The 19423-nt window shown below is 40.8% G+C and overlaps 1 protein-coding gene across 3 annotated transcripts; it reads left to right on the forward strand.

Annotated features, from left to right (window-relative positions):
- Nucleotides 1-4276: 4276 nt before the first annotated feature.
- On the forward strand, nucleotides 4277-19166 carry CNOT8 (CCR4-NOT transcription complex subunit 8). Of its 3 annotated transcripts, none has more exons than XM_063085386.1 (7): nucleotides 4277-4362; nucleotides 9510-9693; nucleotides 10778-10971; nucleotides 14028-14189; nucleotides 14820-14964; nucleotides 15674-15784; nucleotides 17697-19166. In XM_063085386.1, the coding sequence occupies exons 2-7, from the start codon at nucleotides 9577-9579 to the stop codon at nucleotides 17844-17846; spliced, it is 879 nt and encodes a 292-aa protein (XP_062941456.1). In that variant the 5' UTR covers nucleotides 4277-4362; nucleotides 9510-9576; the 3' UTR covers nucleotides 17847-19166. The 3 variants fall into 3 exon arrangements, with proteins under 3 accessions (XP_062941456.1, XP_062941455.1, XP_062941454.1); XM_063085385.1 differs by lacking the exon at nucleotides 4277-4362 and adding an exon at nucleotides 5302-5524; XM_063085384.1 differs by lacking the exon at nucleotides 4277-4362 and adding an exon at nucleotides 5303-5492.
- Nucleotides 19167-19423: the final 257 nt, after the last annotated feature.

Consider the following 19423-nt stretch of genomic DNA (forward strand, 5'->3'; position numbering starts at 1 on the left):
AAGGAAGTACTCCTAAGGAGAGACCCTGAGAACCTGGGAGAAGGTGGGTCTCAGCTCAGAGTGGCTGCCATTCGCCAGCTGTGTGACTTCCACCTCTCTGAAATCTCAGTTTCTTCATCTGTAAAATGAGTGAATTGCATTAGTGGATCTCTGAGACCCTTCCCAGTTCTAACATCTGATGATCTGGAATTGAGATTTATGATCGTGTTCATCACTTTCTCTGGAACATATGCCTATGACCCACCCTAAACACACACATCTGGTTGGAGACTTCAGAGAAATTCTGAAGCCTTTGGGGTCCCATTGCTCCTAGGACATTAAAGATTGTTGGGCCAACCCCGTGGCTCACTCGGGAGAGTGCGGCGCTGGGAGCGCCAAGGCCGCGGGTTCGGATCCTATATAGGGATGGCCGGTGCGCTCACTGGCTGAGCGCGGTGCGGGTGACACCAAGCCAAGGGTTACGATCCCCTTACCAGTCACAAAAAAAAAAAAAAAGAGATTGTTAGAGAAGTTCAAAAGAAGATTCTCAATGCTGGTCATATAAAAAAAAAATCACAGAGGTTTTTAAGATTTTGCTGTGTGAAAGTAGTCAAAATCAAAATAGAGGGGCTAGCTAGTTAGTTCTGTTGGCTAGAACACAGTGTTGGTAACACCAAGGTCAAGGTTCAGGTTTCTGTACTAGCCAGCTGATCCCCCAAAAACAAACCAAGCCGAAACAAAACAAAATGGTATATAATGTGTCAAACACTAACCAGATAGATAGATAGATAGATAGATAGATAGATAGATAGATAGATAGATAGATAGATAGATGGATAGATAGATAAAGCTGGGAGATTAAGAAGGGAGGGCCCTCTTGCTCAAATGCCTATGATAACACCTATTACAAAGATTCTCTGAAGGGCTCTCACACACATGTCTGTAATAAGAACTTTTGCCAAGGACTTTCCAAACTGCAGCTTCGTACATGGATCACAAGGACAGCTAGCTGAATACACAAGAACACTTCTCTCATACATTGTCTCCACCTGTGAACTGATGTCAGCTCTGCAGTGAGCTCCTGGAGCCAGTGTTCTCTTTGCTTCAGAACAAATTACATGTGCTCTCTCTTTTGGCTTTAAAAGCTTCTCCTTGCCTCAATCTCTTTGAATATGCCCATGGTCTCCAGACCCTGCATATCCCAAATTTGCAAATCCCCTGCACACTCCTGAATAAACTCATTATCTTTGGAGAATCTCTCTGTATGTTTTTTAGGTTGACAGCTGTAACATCAGAGACTATGAGCTATGTGTACACTGAGTGGGGAGAGAGTGTTTTAGAACTGACTAGAGTCCCACAGGACAGTTTACTCTTATTTATATTAATGTGCTTACTTGCTTTCTTTCCATTGGCCGATATTTCCATCTACCTAGCTCTGTATAGGTGGAGATCAACTTTCTTCTATGTAAAGTACTGAGTGTTCAGTTAGCAGCTGCAGTGGACTGAATTATGTACCCCCAAAACTCCCTGAAGCATGAATTGTATCCCCCAAGTTTTATGTATTAGAAACTTAGCCCCCACTGTGACTGTTAAGAGGGTGGGAAGGGCTGGCCTGTGGCTCACTTGGGAGAGTGTGGTGCTGATAACACCAAGGCCACGGATCCTATATACAGATGGCCAGTTGCTCACTGCTTGAGCATGGTGCTGACAACACCAAGCCAAGGGTTAAGATCCCCTTACTGGTCATCTTTAAAAAAAAAAAAAAAGAGGGTGGGAAATCCTATTATGGTAATTGAAAGTGGGGCCTTGAAGAAGTGATTGGATTGTAGGACCGTGCAGTAGTGAATGGATTAAAAATGGTGGTCAGGTGCACGGTTCTGAGGGCTTTAAAAGAAGAGGAAAGTCGCTGTCGCTCTCTCTCTTTCTCTCTCTCTCTCTCTCTCTCCTCTGTCTGCTTCCACCATCTTCCAATGTGAGATCCCTGGGTCACTGTCGCCACCACCAGATGGCCTTTGGACTTCCCAGCCTCAGAAACTTGAAGCAATAAATTTCATTTTCTTTATAAATTACCTAGTCTCAGGTATTCTGTTATAGCAACACAAAATGGGCTAATAAAGCAACCTTGAAGATTTTCACAATAACAATAACTAAAAGCATGTAGTGGCAACTCATTCTCAATCAGAATCACCTTATAAAATTACCTAAGTTGTCACCTAATATTTTCACAGGCAAAATATTTACCATGCCTGGGAGAAGCTAGGGTACCGTTTTTTTTTTTTCTTACCAAACTTAGTGTAATTCAAATAAAATTAAGATGTTTCTGCCTTTATTCTACATCCATAGGAGCCAAAATAATCTTTAAAAACATAAATTAGGATCAAGTCATTCCTCTCAGTAAATCCTTTAAGGTTTCCCATTGCACTTCGAATAGAATACTGTCTTAAACCTCCCAGGCCTTGCCTCACCTAGCCTCTGCTTTCCTCTCCAGCTTCATCCTGGGCCATTCTGTCTTTGGTCCACCTCTGCACAGCTGCCCTGGCCTCCTTTCACTACCTATAACATGTAAAACTCATTTCTTTTCTTCTGCCTGACATCTACTGTCCCCAGCTCATGCTGCTCTCTTTCTCTCTGGTTGGGTGCTTCTTGTCCTTCTCATCTCTGCCTAAATGCTACCTCCTCAGAGAGGCCTTTGACCTCCATGTAAGTAATTTCCCCTATCCTCTCCCAATCCAGTTATTTATTGTCACTTTATTCCATTAGTTTCCTTCATGACAGCTATCACAATTTCTCATTATCTTTTTTTTTACTTGAATGCTTGTTTACTTGTTTTGCCAGTCCCTGCCACCAAATGTTAATCTCTACAAGGCCAGGAACCATGTCTGTTTCATTCACCAGTGTATCCTCCAGTGCCAACATGGGGCCCCAATCATAGAAAATGGACCATAAACAAAACTGACTGAATGAACATCTAATCTGCTATACTGGATTGAGAATCAGAAGACTTACCTCCTAGTCCTATCTCTGAGAGCTGGGTGAACTTAATCAAGTTAATCTTTTCTGTGAAATTAGGGGATGTATTGTTTAGAAGATTTTTATGGACACTTTCAGCTTTGGAGATTTACAGGTCTATGATTATTATTGGTAGATTTTGAAATGTTGTAACTTTAGTAAAATCTAAGGAAGAGGGAAAATCAAATGAGATACAATTTTTTTCTTTTTTGGTGGCTGGCCAGTACAGGGATCAAACCCTGGACTCAAATGAGATATAAATAAAATAGATTTGATATCTATTTCCAGATTAAAAAAAATAATACTCTGAAAACTTTTCAGAAACCTGAAATCATCAGATATCAGAAAGTTTTGGGTTGTAATCAAAATACTATTCAAATGCTTAGTCATGAAGCATAATCCTTGCTCTAAAGTTTGATGATCTATTTTGATAACATCCAAGAGCCAGAGGAAGGTTAATACATTACATAAGAAAAGCAGGGACAAGGGCCGGTTGTGGCTCACTTGGGAGAGTGTGGTGCTGACAACATCAAGTCAAAGGTTAAGATCCCATTACAGGTCATGTTTCTTTTCTTTTTTTTTTTTTATGAGAAAACAAATTGAGACAGGCCAGAAACGATCATTTATTGAATGCTCTTACCTTCCTCAGTACGGGGTGCATTTTCGATTATTAACTATTTAATCTTGGGCCGGCCCGTGGCTCACTCGGTAGAGTGCGGTGCTGATAACACCAAGGCCACGGGTTCAGATCCTATATAGGGATGGCCGGTTTGCTCACTGGCTGAGCGTGGTGCTGACAACACCAAGCCAAGGGTTGAGATCCCCTTACCGGTCATCTTTAAAAAAAAAAAAAAAAAACTATTTAATCTTCACAATCACCTTGGAGAGAGTGATTCGTATCCCTAATTTATAAATAAGGGGACACTCACTTGGAGGGAAAGAAGGGGAGTGGGGTTCGGAAAGCGTATTTGATGCGCTTATCCCGGAGGCTGGGGCTAGGAATTCACCTCCCTGGAGAGTAGTTTGAAATTGCCATTTGAGGCCGGCTCAGCATCTAGCCTAGGAGGGGGAAGTAGGATTTTGGAGAATCCCCTTAGGGGGAGATGTTTAAAAATGCAAAGTGAATAGCACGAAGGCCACTCTCTCGGTTACCAGGGGACCATTTACAGGACGCTTACCAACAGCCCCCTGCAAGGAAAAGCCGCTGGGACTACGACTAGAAGCGTGCTTGGGGCCGCCCCCACCTCCCCTCAGGGACGGGGGTGGAGCACTTGCGAGAGTGACAGCGAGCGCGGTCCGGAACGATAGTCAAGTCGGTGCTTTGTCTTCTTCCCCACTGCCGGGGAACACGAGGCAGTGGGGCATCTCAGCCTGGTAAGACGCTGCCAAGGGCAAGCGTGGGCAAAAAAGAGTCCTCTCTCCAAACAGGATTAAAAGAGAATCAAGCGGCTGGGAGAGACGTCCTGGGCGAGGCCTGGGCCCCGCGGCTCTCAAAACTACAATCTGGCGAGCCTGCTCAGCGTCCAAAAGGTCTGGGGGCTTCTCGCCGGCGCTTCCCCCACGGGAGACGCTGTCCTCTTTGTAACTCCAGCAGGCATCTGCGGGCCGGTTGCTATGGCAACGCCCCTCGCCCAGCTCTTGAGGTGGGGAGGGAGGCGGGCCTTGGGGTACGTCCCCCAGACCAGGTTTGGGGGTGCCGCACGACCCACCCCCAACTAATTGTTTGCCAGAAAGAAACCCGTGAGGTAGATTTTTGTAAGTGAGGGATCCAGGGGGCCGTATTAACACAAAAGGAGGGGTCAGGCCTTCCCGCCGTCAAATTCACCGCAACGATTTTAACGGTCCTTCAGAGCTGGGAGGCTGGGAGGACGGAAAGTTGTGACTCCAGACGACTTGGTAGGGCAGACCACGTTCTTTCCTCGGCCTTTCTACGCCACGCCCACCAGAGGCGGTTAGTTCTAGGCCACGCCCTTTCCTTGGGCGCGCGGAAGAAGAACAGAAATGGAGGAGTGGCGGCCGTAATTGAATTGAGCCTTCACAACCAATGGCGCGAAGGCCTTGGGGGGGGCCGTTTTCCGCATGCGTCCTCTGACGCCGCCCCGCCCCATCTTTCCCTCCCCCCCATCCCTTTTGGTTCTGCGCCTGCGCGCGGCTCCCTGCGAGCTCACCGGCTGAGCGAACACGCCGCGAAGAGCCAGAGCGCGCAAAGGGGGAGGAGCGGGCATGATCAGGCGCGCGCGCGTCTGGAGTGGCGCAAGAGAGCAGGCGAGTTGGACGGATCGGGTGGGTAGAGTGGTGCAGCCAGGTCGCTCGGTCGGCGGTACGTAAGACCGCTCTGGGCACGTGGGTTGCCATCTCACTGGCCCGCCCAGTTCTAGGAGCTGATCCGGGGCAGAGGGAGGAGAACTCCGGGTCAGGGGCTGCTGCCGCCGCCGCCGCCGCCGCCGCAGCCGAATCCGCCCGTCAGTACGCCAGCCTGCGCTTCGCGTGCCCTGCCAGTCAGGGTAAGCGTGCCCTGCTTACCGGAGAGAGGAGCGTAAGATGAAAGAGTGTGGGAGGCCATCGGGGGCTTGTGGGAGGACGAGGACCGGGTGCATGTGTGAGGGGTAGGGTGTGTGAAGAGGGAAGAAGCCCACCGAAGAGTAGTATTAATAACGACAGCCACAGGACGATAATATTCTAGTGATATGTGTCAAGACTTTAGAAAGCAACTTATATGCTTTATTTAGCAATCCTCCGAGGTGCATACTATTATCAAACCCATTTTGCAAGGTAGAAGAAGTGAGGCACGGAAGAGGTTAAGTAACTTATGCAAGGCCACACAGCTAGTACGTGGCCTGGCCTGGCTTCGGATTTAAGTCTGGCCTCAAAGCCTGTAATTTTAATATCTTTGCTTAACAAAAAAAGGAAAGAAAAGTTTAAAAAAAAAGAAAAGGAATGGGGTGTTAGGAGTGGATGGCTGAGTGTGGTCTGAAGTGGGATCGTGATCTGAACGAGAAGAGACTGATGACGGGAGACTGAGTAGGGACCTGACCTGAGTTTGGAACCTTCAGGGTCTGCACCTTCTAACTCGTCTCCTCCTCCTCAGTTCTTGCGGCCCCACGGCTTTTTCTTGCTGTTCAATGGCTTTATGAATCAGGGCCGTTGCTCTGGAGGAGCCAGCTCACAGACGTGGGCCACTCGGGTGGTTTTAAGAACTACTTTAACTGCGGTTCAGGGCAGTGTCTTTAGATACTGTGTTTGCGCTGGGGGCGGAGGATCGCGGCGGCGAGTACAGAGAGGACCCTCTTCCACGCGGCTGCGTGCTGCTACTTCCTTTTCCATCTTATTCATGCACGGCATGGGCTTTGTTCAGTCCTTTAGAATGGGGAAGTGGTGTTTATTATTTGTTTGCACACTTAGTTAAGCCTAAATCAAAGCAGGAAAACCAAACTCGACTAAACATTCTTTTCCCATGCAAGACCTGGTACTCTGGATTGCTTGCAGAGAAAGCTTTTGGTGGCTTTATCATTAATTAGTTGCTCTTCAGAGCTTTTCTGGGTAAATAGGAACTCTATTTTGGAGAAGTTTATGCTGGAAGTCATCGGGAACCATCTGAACAGATTGTGCTGCAGGGGGACCTCATTAATTGTAGGGTGTGTGTGTGTGTGTGTGTGTGTGTGTGTGTGTGTAGGGGTGTGTGTGTAGGGGTGTGTAGGGGTGTGTGTGTAGGGGTGTGTGTGTGTGTGTGTGTGTGTAGGGGTGTGTGTGTAGGGGTGTGTGTGTAGGGGTGTGTGTGTGTGTTCATATGTAGCTCCTGTGGGAGTCAAGTCGGCCTGTGAGGCAAATGTGATTAAAATTATCCTTAAAAATTCCTTAGGAAGGTGCAGTTTGAGATTGCCATACCATTTCTGAGTAAATCCAGCATAGTCAGTTTTTCCTTCAGCTTTGAAACTTGTTATTGGCTGACCAGTTAGCTCATTTGGTTAGAGCGTGGTGTTGATGATAACACGAAGGTCAAGGGTTCAGATCCCGGCACCCTCCAGCCTCCAAAACAAAACAAAGAAACCTGTTCCGTTTCTTTGGTTGTGACCCAGATAAAGTAATTATGTTACCTTTAGGGGCTGTGTTGTACAAAAAAACATTTGAAAGGCATAGAGTCATTCTACACTGTGAGATGCTCACACTCAGAGACTTAAAAGGAGGAAAACAAACCAAGGGAACAAACAGGATGTTTGTGGTTCCTATCTTAGGCTCATTCTGGAGCATGTGCTTACTGAGTGGAAAGTGGCAGGCAGAATTGCTGGTGTTATTTAAATTACTATTTTCTCTCTCTTTTTTGGCCAGCATACTCAGTAATTTGACTTGCAAAGTTAAATGTGCATAATGTGATTCTTCAATTTTTGTTTGGCACTGTATTCAGGGGCTTGCAAATTATTATTTCCCCACAGATTTCCTAGCTAAGAATTTGGTGCAAGAATGTTTTACATATTTTTGCCAGTGGTCTGGCTTGTGCAGTCCCCGTTTGTGAGATATGTATAACAGTGGTTAGCTTTTAAAAAACAAATTCTGTTGTAAATGGAGGCCAAAGACATCTTTTGCTTGTGTCCCTTTTATTGTTTTTGCTTTTATGGAAACCTCTCTCAAAACCTCAGGAGTGATACCCACTTCTTCTAAAGTAGTTTATGGTCGTGTTTGAAGTGACATCTGAAGTGTTTCAGTTAGGGAAATAAGGAAGTGGCACTGATTTAATATTAAATGGGCATAGGAAATGGTTTTAATGGGTTTAATGGTTTTACGGGGGAAAGTCTAAAGCATGGTTAGGAATCTAAGATTCTGAGTCCCATCATTTTCTTAATTATGGTCAGATAGTGGAATTTACTCCACATTGAGTCTGAACTTCTGTCTTTTCTCGATGTTTTTATTCATTTGCAAGCCTTTAATGGAACAAAAACAAGAGAAGAAATAGATTTTACTGTTAAGAATTTTACACTTTTATTGGGGAGATAGCACATAGCCTTCTTAAGTTTAATAACTATAATTTTAGAGAAACATCTGTAGAAATATAGGATACCTTGAGTAAATGGAATCTTCAAGGGTTGTTGACAAACCAACAGATTGGTTTCTCAGATATTTCTCAGAGAAATGATGACACTTGAGAGAATGCCAATTTTGTTTTGTTCCATTGTTCACATTGTTGCATCTGCCAGTCTTGAAAGCAGTAAGCAAAGATTTTCCTTGCTCTGTACTTTGGAAACCACTCATATTTATTTTATTGTTTCTAGGAATTTTCCCCTGAATATGTATATACTGGAGCCCACATTATATTATGTTGAGGATCTATGCCATTGGGTGGCCTTATAAGTAAACACCCTTATGATAAAATTCCTTTTTTGGTGTTTTTATAACTAAGTCTCTCATGTTGAGTTTGCTGTAATAACAGCATTACTCTGAGGCTGAACTATGTTGAATTTTATTTTGCCGAATAATTTTCCTTTCCCAGCTTCATGGAAAATACACCATAAATCATTCTGTTCTGGTTGAATTATTTACACCTACCATCTTTACTTTTATTGTTGAATTGCTGTTTAGTTTCTTTACAATATTATGTTTTTAAAAGTAGATATTAATAACTCAAATTCTGATTTCTGTTGTGGTTGTTAAGGGTTCAAATTAGCAAGTGGGATTGGTTTTTATCACCTAAATCCCTCACTTTATGATCTATTTGCACAAATCTAGAGAGGCAGTATATTAAGTTTAGTTAAATGCCTCTAGTTGTATTTGACTTTTGGATTGTGGGAAAAAAGAATTTCCTTCATTGGGGGTGGAGGGAATCCCATACCCATATTCATCATGTGGGTGTAAAGACCTGAGCCGGAGTTTAGGACCACATTCACTCAGGAAAGCTTCCGGAGATCCCAGATACATTGTAAATGGCTGAAGTGATTCCTTTAGAAATGTTTTCATGATGTGGTCTCTCTGGAAAGTGATGTAAAAGTCATGGCTAAGGGAATATTTGTGGTCATGGGAGTCTATTTTAATTTTTAGGTAGTCTGCAGAAGGCTGAGAAACTGGTTTAGGGTAGTGGTTTCAAGGGATGGCACGTGGCTCACTTGGGAGAGTGTGGTGCTGATAACACCAAGGCCACAGGTTCAGATCCCTATATAGGGATGGCCGGTTAGCTCACTTGGGAGAGCGTGGTGCTGACAACACCAAGTCAAGGGTTAAGATCCCCTTACCGGTCATCTTTTTTTTTTTTAAACAAAAGGTAGTGGTTTCATTGCTGTGCTGTGCTAAAGGGCTACTTGGGCAAAAGTTTCTTTAATTTTAGTTTCTTCTATTTAAAGAACTTTGTGTGCATTTGCATCTTGACAAAGTCAAGTTTCACCATCATATAAAACTGAGAATAAATATAATGATCTCAACGTTTAAGCTTAAACTAGTGAAGTGATGGTAAAATACTGTTTTGATGTATTTGTTTTGTTGCCATCTTATGCCAGTGTATAAACTGACATGATTTCAAAATATGTTTTTTAATCTAGATCAGATGAAACATTGTCTGCCTTGCCCTCTGACATAGCCGAAAGTGACTTCTTAGGTTTCTTCAGGATGCCTGCAGCACTTGTGGAGAATAGCCAGGTTATTTGTGAAGTCTGGGCCAGCAATCTAGAAGAAGAGATGAGGAAGATCCGAGAAATCGTGCTCAGTTACAGTTACATTGCCATGGTAAGGAGCTCCACTCTATTTGACTCACCTTTTTAATGGGCTTAAGGAACAATTAATGTGAGATTTTGAAAAGAAATGATTATATTAAAGCTATAGTAAATTAAACTTGATGGAAGGTTGTGTTGCTTTTATGAAATATCAAGGTAGCCAGTGTCTCAGAGAAGGATGTCACACCTCTAATATCTTAATTTTTTTTGTTATGCTGTTCTGTTCTCAAGTCTTTTTTTGTCTTGTTTTGTTTTGGCAGCTGGCCAGTGTGGGGATCTGAACCTTGACCTTGGTGTTATAACACCAGGCTCTGACCAACTGAGCTAACTGGCCAGCCCGGTTCTAAGGTCTTTAAAGCAGAAGTTATATCTGTGCATAGGGCACATCTGTTCCACAGATATGGTGAATTTGACTGTACAGTGTTTTAAAAATTATGTAAAAAATTCATTGCCATCATTTAAAAATCAAGAGACCTCACTTGAATTCCAGATTTTTGTCATCTCTGGAAAAAAATGGGAAGATCTGACAATATATGGTGCACATTCCTTCCTGCCATAGTGTGGCTAGAGAAGGAGATGAGTGTTGTGGTCATTTTAAGGGCCTCCTGTAGAGAGGCCTATGTCCTCTATTTTACTCCAGTCCCCATTGTTACCATTTTCATACCCAGCTTCCTTTACTCTTCTACATTAGCTGCTTGGAGTTTGTGATTCTTGTTTAGAGATTATAGAATTAAGTCTTTAGCCTGGTATTCAGAACTCTGTGACCTCATTCCAGTCTTTTTACTCAAGCTAAACATGGTTCTTTATTTTTTGTAAATGGCTGTTTCACTTCCCTATATTTACATTTTTTATTCATATATTGTTGTCAAATATGAATTGAAGGTTCTTAATTAATTGCATATCTACCTATAGTTACTCAATTACTTCTATTCACATCCTGCTTAGGATCTTTATTTTTTGTTGGCTGGCTGGCATGGGGATCCAAACCCTTGACCTTGGTGTTATAACACCATGCTCTAACCAACTGAGCTAACCAGCCAGCCCCAGCATCCCTTTTTTTGTGAAACCTTATGACAAGAGACTTTTTCCTTTTCTAGGACACAGAATTTCCAGGTGTTGTGGTGCGACCAATTGGTGAATTTCGCAGTTCCATAGATTATCAGTATCAGCTTCTGCGGTGCAACGTTGACCTTTTGAAAATTATCCAGCTGGGCCTTACGTTCACGAACGAGAAGGGGGAATATCCTTCTGGAATCAACACTTGGCAGTTCAACTTCAAATTCAACCTTACGTAAGTGTTTGAAACACTTCTCAGTATTATTCTTAGATCTGCTACATTTGTGCAGACTGGTTTCTAATTGATTTTATTAATTTTTTTTATTTCCACTGAGCACAGGTAGGTGTTGGACAGAGCAGTCAAATAGAGGATGGAATAGGGAATCTTAGAAAGTAAAGTCCCCCTTAAAGACCTCTTAAAACTCAACAATAAAAAGACATAACCCAGTTAACAATGGGCAAAAAATCTGAGTAGACATATCTCCAGAGAATATATACAAATGGCCAATAAACACATGAAAAGATGTTAAACATCATTAGTCATTAGGGAAATGCAAATCCAAAACACATTTAGATACCACTATACAGGCACTAGATGACTATAGTCAAAAAGACATAAGTGATGGTGAGGGTGTGGAGAAATTGGAACCCTCATACTTTGCTGTTGGGAATGTGGAATTCTTGGAAAACCTTTGGAAAACAATTTAGCAGTTCCTCAAAAGGTGAAACAGAGTCGCTGTATAACTCAACAATTTCACTTCTAGGTATATGTCCAAGATAAATGAAACATATGTCCATGCCAAAACTTGTACATGAATTTTCACAGCAGCATTATTTGTGATAGTCCAAAATTCATTTCAGATGTCTGTGCATTGCCAAATGGATAAGTAAAATGTGATATATCCATCCATACAATGAATGTTATTGGGCAATAAAAAAAAATGAAGTTCTAATACATGCTACATATGGATGAACCTTGAAAACACTGTGCTAAGAGAAAGAAGCTAGTCACAACACATATAGTATGATTCCATTTATATGAAATGTCCATAATAGGCAAATTTGTAGAGACAGAAAATAGATTAGTGGTTGTCTAGAGCAGGGGGTGCGGAGGTTTTGGGGTAATGGGAGGTGATGGCTTAATAGGTATGGGGTTTTATTTTTGAGATGCTGAAAATGTTCTATAATTGATTATGGTGGTGGTTGCACAACTGTGAATATACTAAAAAAATACTGAGTTGTATACTTTATTTTATTTTTTAATTGTATACTTTAAATGAGTGAAGCATTTGGTATATGAGTGAATTATACCTCAGTAAGTCAAGTTCCTAGTTGTAGTTAGGAGATCAACGTTTGAATTGCAGTTCTGTCATTTCTTAGCTTGGTGATTTTGGGTCAGTCATTTCACCTTCTGTAACTCGATTTCCTTATTCTGTAAAACAGGGTTTTTAGTAACCTGTCATAATAGAAATAAGGTGTAGAGTGGGTGCTAATCAAGGGTAGTTAAATCTGAAGTCTATCTGATAGTGGGCAAATTTTAATGTAATTAAAAAAATTGTTTGGTTAAACACATAAAACTTACCATCTTAACCATTTTTAAGTGTATAGTCTGGTAGTGTTAAGTAAATTCACAGTGTTGTGAAACAGATCTCCAGAACTTTTTCGTCTTGCAAAACATAAACTCCATACCCATTAAACAACTCCCCTTTTCTCCCTCCCCCAGCTCTTGGTAACCACCATTTTACTTTCTTGTTTCTACAATTTTTTATTTATTTTATTTTTCTTTTGGAGGCTGGGCAGTTCAGGGATCAAACCCTGGACCTTGGTGTTATCAGCACATGCTCTAACCAAATGAGCAAACCAGCCAGCCCTACTGTGATTTTTGACTACTTCAGATATCTCTTATAAGTGAATTCTTACAGTATTTGTCTTTTTCTTACTGGCTTATTTCACTTAGTGTGATGTCCTCAAGATTTATCCATGTTTTAGCATGTGGCAAGATTTCCTTCCTTTCAAGGCTGAATAATATTCCATTGTGTACATACACCACATTTTGTATATTCATCTGTTGATTTGTATATTCATCTTGTTTCTTCTACCCCTTGGCTGTTGTGAATTGTGCTGCTGTGAACTTGGGTGTGCAGATATTAATTTGAGATCTTGCCTTCAATAATTTTGGATGTATACCCAGAAGTAGGATTGCTGGATCATATGGTAGTTCTATTTTTAACTTTTTGAAGATGATGTAATTTTTTAAGAAGAAAATTGGGGCAGGGGACTGTCATTTTGCTGATTGCATAAGGTGGTGTTAGCGTATTTCTTATTGGGTCCCAGTTTTTTAACACTGCTTTGTTTAACTAGGCATCTGGAGCATTTGATAGCTCAGGAATAATTTTTTAATTGTTGTTCATATGTTTTGAAAATTTCTTTGAGGAGGTTCAGATAATTTTGGGAGGTGTTCTGGATCTTTCCTTTAACTGCATTTTTTTAGTCTATTGCCCAAGGCCTGTAGTTTGTACCATAATGATAATATAACACAAGGAAAAAAAATTAAGGTTACTCATTGAGGGGTTTGTATATGTATGAATTTATTTAAGGTGGAAGAGAAAGTCGTGATTTAACACTGGTTTAATTTAGTGGGAATAAATTAAGATTGTGGTGGTTTTGTTTCTGATTGTTTAACCCAAATTTATATGAAGAACAAATGAAAATGGAAATCCTGTGGAAGAGCTTACTATTTTTCTACTTTAAGTTATGTGGAATTATAAATATTCCTGTGTTTAAATTAATGGACTTGTCTCTATGGTAGAATATTATGCCAGAGTTACAAAGCATGTGTTATAAGTATTGATGTGGAAAGATGGTCTATTGTATGTAGATGTAGGGGTGTAGGTGTGTATGTGTACATAGAGAAAGTAGTCTGGAAGGATATAAACTGAGTCGTTAGTTATATCTGGGGTAGCATTAGGAGAACATTTTTTTCATTTTCTGTTATTTTTAATATTTTTGTGTTTTTTTTTTTTTTTTAAACAAAGCAAATGTGGATCTTTTATAATTAGGAAATTTAGACTGTGGGGAAGAATCCCATTTTTCTATCTGTTACAGAAATAAAATGATCTACTTTGCATGCTTGCTGGAATGTTGTAAAGAATGAGTTGAGTTGATCTAGTCTTAAATTATGAAAAGCACTTCAAGGATACTTGTACTATAATTATAAGGTGATGGTAATATTTTGCCCATTACTTCTGTTTCTTTATCCACCAGCTAATAAATAAAAACTTTGTTTTTTAGAGAGGACATGTACTCCCAGGATTCCATAGACCTCCTTGCTAACTCAGGACTGCAGTTTCAGAAGCATGAAGAGGAAGGGATTGACACACTACACTTTGCAGAGCTGCTTATGACATCAGGAGTGGTTCTCTGTGACAATGTTAAATGGCTTTCATTTCACAGGTCAGTCTCAGAGAATGTATATGTGTCTCTGTCTCTCTTTCTTGCTTTGGGCTACAGTGGAGCTGGGGGAGTATTTTTGCAGCCTCTGTTCTGTTTATCAGTAGCAGTCAGAAGTTGAAGTGGTACCTGTTGCATGTGTTTCAGTTTTTCAGAAAACACTTTGGTGCTCATACTGGTTTGTTTCAGACAGATAGAACTTTAGTATCTCCTAAGTGGCCATCAGTGGATGTAATTCCAAGTGGAAAGATGGAGGGTGAAGAGGGTTGCAGCACTTGCTTGTCTTTTTAAATGGCTGTTCTGGAGTTTCTCAGGTACTCAAAATCTCTTAGGAGATTATTTTAATATTTATTTTATCTTTAATGTTATTTTACCTTTTCAGTACTTTTGGATTTTTTACAAATCAAATCCACATTTATAAACCCTTGAGTTCTCTTACATATCTCCCATATTAGTTTTTTATGTTATTTAATAGAAAGTTAAGATTACAGTAGGATAAACTGTTTGGAATACTGAAAGTCTCTAACATGAGGTAGCATCATAAGCTTTGAGAAATAAATGTGGTTGAGTGCTGGGGCCTCGTAACTGCTGCTTTTTTTTTTTTAACCTCCGTGCTTCATTTTCTCCTTGTAGTGGCTATGATTTCGGCTATATGGTAAAGTTGCTTACAGATTCTCGTTTGCCAGAAGAGGAACATGAATTCTTTCATATTCTGAACCTTTTCTTCCCATCCATTTATGATGTGAAATACTTGATGAAGAGTTGTAAAAATCTTAAGGTAAACAATGTGTTTCTTAATACTAGTAACAAAAGAATACAAAAAAAACAGACTTGTCATTTTGCTTTATCAATATGTGTTCAGCATGCTTTCTCGAGTACTTGTGAGGTGCTAACATTATGCTAGACAGGGTATAATATACAGGTAACTGGCACAAGGATTGTGTGATAACTTTGTTTAACCTGGTGAAACAGTTGACAACCTGAGGTAGATGTGCAATTTGTTAGGGGTGGGGTCTGTAGTGTACCAGATTCTCAGAGGGGTTCCTCATAGAGTGTTTGGGAACTCACTACCCTAAGAAACTGTTAATGTAAGAGGTTTGCTCTCTAGAATTGCATTGGCATTTACTATTTCTTCTGTCTTCCTTTATAAAGGTTGTTTTTGGTTTTGTTTGTTTTTTTTTTGCGGTTGGCCAGCACTGGGATCCGAACAATTGACTTTGCAGCAGTTTTGACTTTAAAGGACAGAGGTCTGGCAAAATTAATGATACAGAGAAGAAAGGAGCAAAAAGTAGAATATAACACAGTGTTTTATTTGGAGGGAAGAAAAAGAGTTAAGGGCTAAAAAGGGGATACTAAGGCCTATTAAGTAAATGGTCTGTTCCCACTTCTTGTCACCAAAATTAGGTGAACTCAGGAATGGACTTAGTTGACTTCAGTAGAGGAGTGTTGGGTCTGTAATATTATCTTTGTTTTCCTTACATCTCCAGGGAGGTCTTCAGGAAGTTGCTGATCAGTTGGATTTGCAGAGAATTGGAAGGCAGCACCAGGCAGGCTCAGACTCACTGCTGACGGGAATGGCGTTCTTCAGGATGAAAGAGGTAAGTTCCGTCCAATGTGAGGGCCTGTGCAGTTAACTTGCTGAAAGCTAAGGAGGTGGGTGATCTTTGTGGGCTGTGGTTTATTGAGCATTTATAGTTTCTGTTGGAAGTTAATGCCTACTATGAAAACAGTTTTTTGTTTGTTACAGTGTTTAACATATCAAATGTAGTTTGAGAATCAAAAGTAGCAGCCACTTCAGAATACTCAAGTATTCTTGGCATACCCAAGTCCAGAAGTGTACTTGGTGTTCCTAACAGCTCTGATACTTTCAATTATTTGCTTTTATTCTGATTTCTATAATAGAAACACATTTGTTACCACTTACATTATACTAAGTTCTATTAATTATTAAATACGTATTGTACAGAGTTTACTATAACTCATTAGTGAAAAGACTCTGAATTTCCCTTTTAGTTTCTTTACTCACCCACTCAAGGCTTTAAAATGTGTCTGAAGAAGTAGAGGGAGTGAGAAGCTGCTTTGAAAAAATAAAAGTGATTTTATTGACACTATTGAAGAATGAATCAGATTAATTGATAAGTTCTTTTCAGACCAAAGAACATGGAAAGAGACTATGTTTGTTCTTTGTTAATCTTCATCATAAACCACAACTGTTATGCCATTACCATGTGCTGGGAAATGTTATAGGTTAGTGGTTATCAACTGGGGATGATTTTGCCCCCAGGGGACATTTGACAGTGTCTGGAGACATTTTGGTTGTCACAACCTGGTGAGGGAGGGTGGTGTGCTCCTGGTCAGGGATGCTTGCTAAACCTCCTGCAATACACTAGGCAGGTCCTCCCAAGTGAAGGATTATTCTGCCCAATAGTGCCAAGGTTGAGATACCTGCTGTAAGTACTTAATGTCCATTATTTTACTCCTCCTAAGAACCCTACTATTATATTACCCCATTTTATAGATAGGGAGCCATTGTTACAGGGCACACTCAGCTCCTGGCTGAGACTCCCCCAAACTGATATCAAACTCACAAGTCTGGCTGCCTGCCCCCGGACAAAAAACAAAAGTCACATGTTGGTGAAAATGGAAGTCAGCTTTTATTCGGGAATACCGGTGATCTGAGGAGAGATGTTAGGCTAACCCATATCTCTTTCCAGTAAACTTGAAGTAGAATGGCCAGACTAAAGCCATCGCAAAGATTAAAGTTTACCAAGGGGTTTTTAAAGAGGAGGGGGATGAGGGAATGGAACATGGGAAGTGAAAAGCAGGAGGGAGGGGCATGTGAACAGCGAGGGGTCCATGTCTATGAGTCAGGTACAAGGTCTCACCAAAGCCTCGTCTGGTTTCTGTTCTCATCTTTGCTATTATCTCAGGGTCTGGGTAGCACGTCTGCAGCTTTAGGCTGGCTGGAAAACAACTTTATGTTCATGTAAATAATGTCATTTTGCCCCATAACCAAGGTTCAAAATATCAAATAACCATGGGAAAAGAGGGAAGTCAGATAAATGCATGCCAAGAAAAAAAACTGTGTCTTATTAAAATCTTTTAGAGCCCATGCGGTTTTAGGTCCCAACATGGCTTCAGTCCTCCTCACTCCAACACCATGGCTAAAAGGGTTGGAAGTGACTTTGCCAAGTCCATACAATGAGTCAGGCTGAATCCAGAGCCCATGCTCTTAACCATTGCCCTGCCAGTTATTTTAAGCAGCAGCAGCAGCAGCATAGGGATCCTGGCAGTAAAGGAATTCATGTAAAGTATAAGTCTGTTCAGAAAGGAGAGCCTATATTTAGAGAAAGGAGCATGAAAAAACTATGTGTATGAAAGGTTTGGAGCCTTTCTTTGCTAAGATAGTTTCTAGTTTGCTGGGTTTTCAGGGCTTTACAAGAGCTGAGAGGTGCTGATGTGGTAGGGTTTGGACTTGGCATGATTCTCACCACGGTTCTTATTCTGCAGTTGTTTTTTGAGGACAGTATTGATGATGCCAAGTACTGTGGACGGCTCTATGGCCTAGGCACGGGAGTGGTCCAGAAGCAGAATGAGGATGTGGACTCTGCCCAGGAGAAGATGAGCATCTTGGCGATTATCAACAACATGCAGCAGTGATGACAGCAAGCTCTGCGGGGTGGGCTCAATCCTCAAGTGGTGCTTACTGTGCTGACTGGTATACTTGTCTTCCCCACAAGAAAATGCATCTTTTGAGCAAACCCTACCTACCGTCTGCATTGAGCAGAAAGACTTTTGTTTTACGGAAGACAAAAGATGTCTTCATTTTAGATCCAGAAGAGAGGAGTTTGCTCTGAATTTCTAAACAAGTCTTCCCTATTCTCTATCCCCAAGCCTCTCCTCTCCAATTGCCTCCTGCCACCAGCATTCATGGCTCATTTGACACTTTTTAAACACCTAGGACAAGTCTGAAACAAACTAGTAAAATGTATATGACTCTTACCTGTTGTCATTTTTTTTCTTTTAAATTTCTTGTTAATTTCTGATGATTCTTCCTATGATTCTCAGCTGAACTGAGGGCTTTCAGGGAAAATGGAACAAAATGGTGTTCTTATGAAGTGGGTTATCAATACTGAGTTGTTTCCTTTTTTGACCCTGCTCGAGGACACTTGCTTTCCTCACATTTTGGTACTTACTTTATGTACTATTATACGGAAATGAATTGCTCAGTGCTGAAATTAGAGACCAGATAATGAAACTTTTCTTAAATGCAAACAATTCTACTGAATCTGTCTACCCTTCATTCATGAGAAACTCCAGAACTGGTATTAAGTTGACCACTTCAGTGTCTGTGTTCCATTGTGCCAGTGAGATTTGCTATCACATATGCATCATCTGAAATAATTTTTTCATATAATAATCCTGGGTTTGTTCCTGAAGGAAATTAATAAGATCAGATTTTGGGGTTATGGCTGTTGTATTTTTAGTAATATGATTTCAGATGGTCATTTGTATTCTCCTACCCCTCTTCTCCATTTTTCCTGCTTCTTCTTTCAACAATCCTGAGAAGTTAGGGAGATGGATTAATGTGAGTGCCAGGAATGTGAGTCTTTAAAAAGGTATAATGGTTACACATAAATAGTGCAGTAAAGGAATTTGGCTTATGGAGTTTTCTTGGAGTTAGTATCCCACAACTGGGGTGAGAAGCTCTGGACTTTTTTTTTTTTAAAGCTAGTCATTTAAAAAGTACACTATTTTTTTTGAATGACTACAATTTCAAAAAACCAAAAATCCCTTTGGAATGGTGGATATAAAACCTGTTAACTCATTGAAGTGGTTGACTATCCTTGCATTTTTAAAAGCTAATGGAAAACTCAATTTGAAATGATTCAAAAATGTCAAGTATAAACTGGTATTTAAGATGCGTGTAAATATTCATGTTTTTAATTTTGTAAAATAAAGATTTCTTTTAACCACTGACATGAAGGTATGGTCTTTCATAGCTATGAATTGGTGACTCTAGAAGATGGTTGTTAGCTGTTAGAGAAATGGGCACATCTTGCTTTTAGTGTCCATGAGTTGGCTTGCAATACAAAATGTCTCACTTGGGAGGAAGCTTTTAATGAACACCTGTGTAAATGGAATTATCTCTTCACATCATACCCCCTGCTGATTGTCAGGTCTTATTAAGAAACCAACTTAATTCTATTTCCAAGGGCCACTCCGTTATATATGGT

The sequence above is a fragment of the Cynocephalus volans genome, chromosome 2, assembly GCF_027409185.1.
Source record: "Cynocephalus volans isolate mCynVol1 chromosome 2, mCynVol1.pri, whole genome shotgun sequence".
NCBI classification, from domain to species: Eukaryota; Metazoa; Chordata; class Mammalia; order Dermoptera; family Cynocephalidae; genus Cynocephalus; species Cynocephalus volans.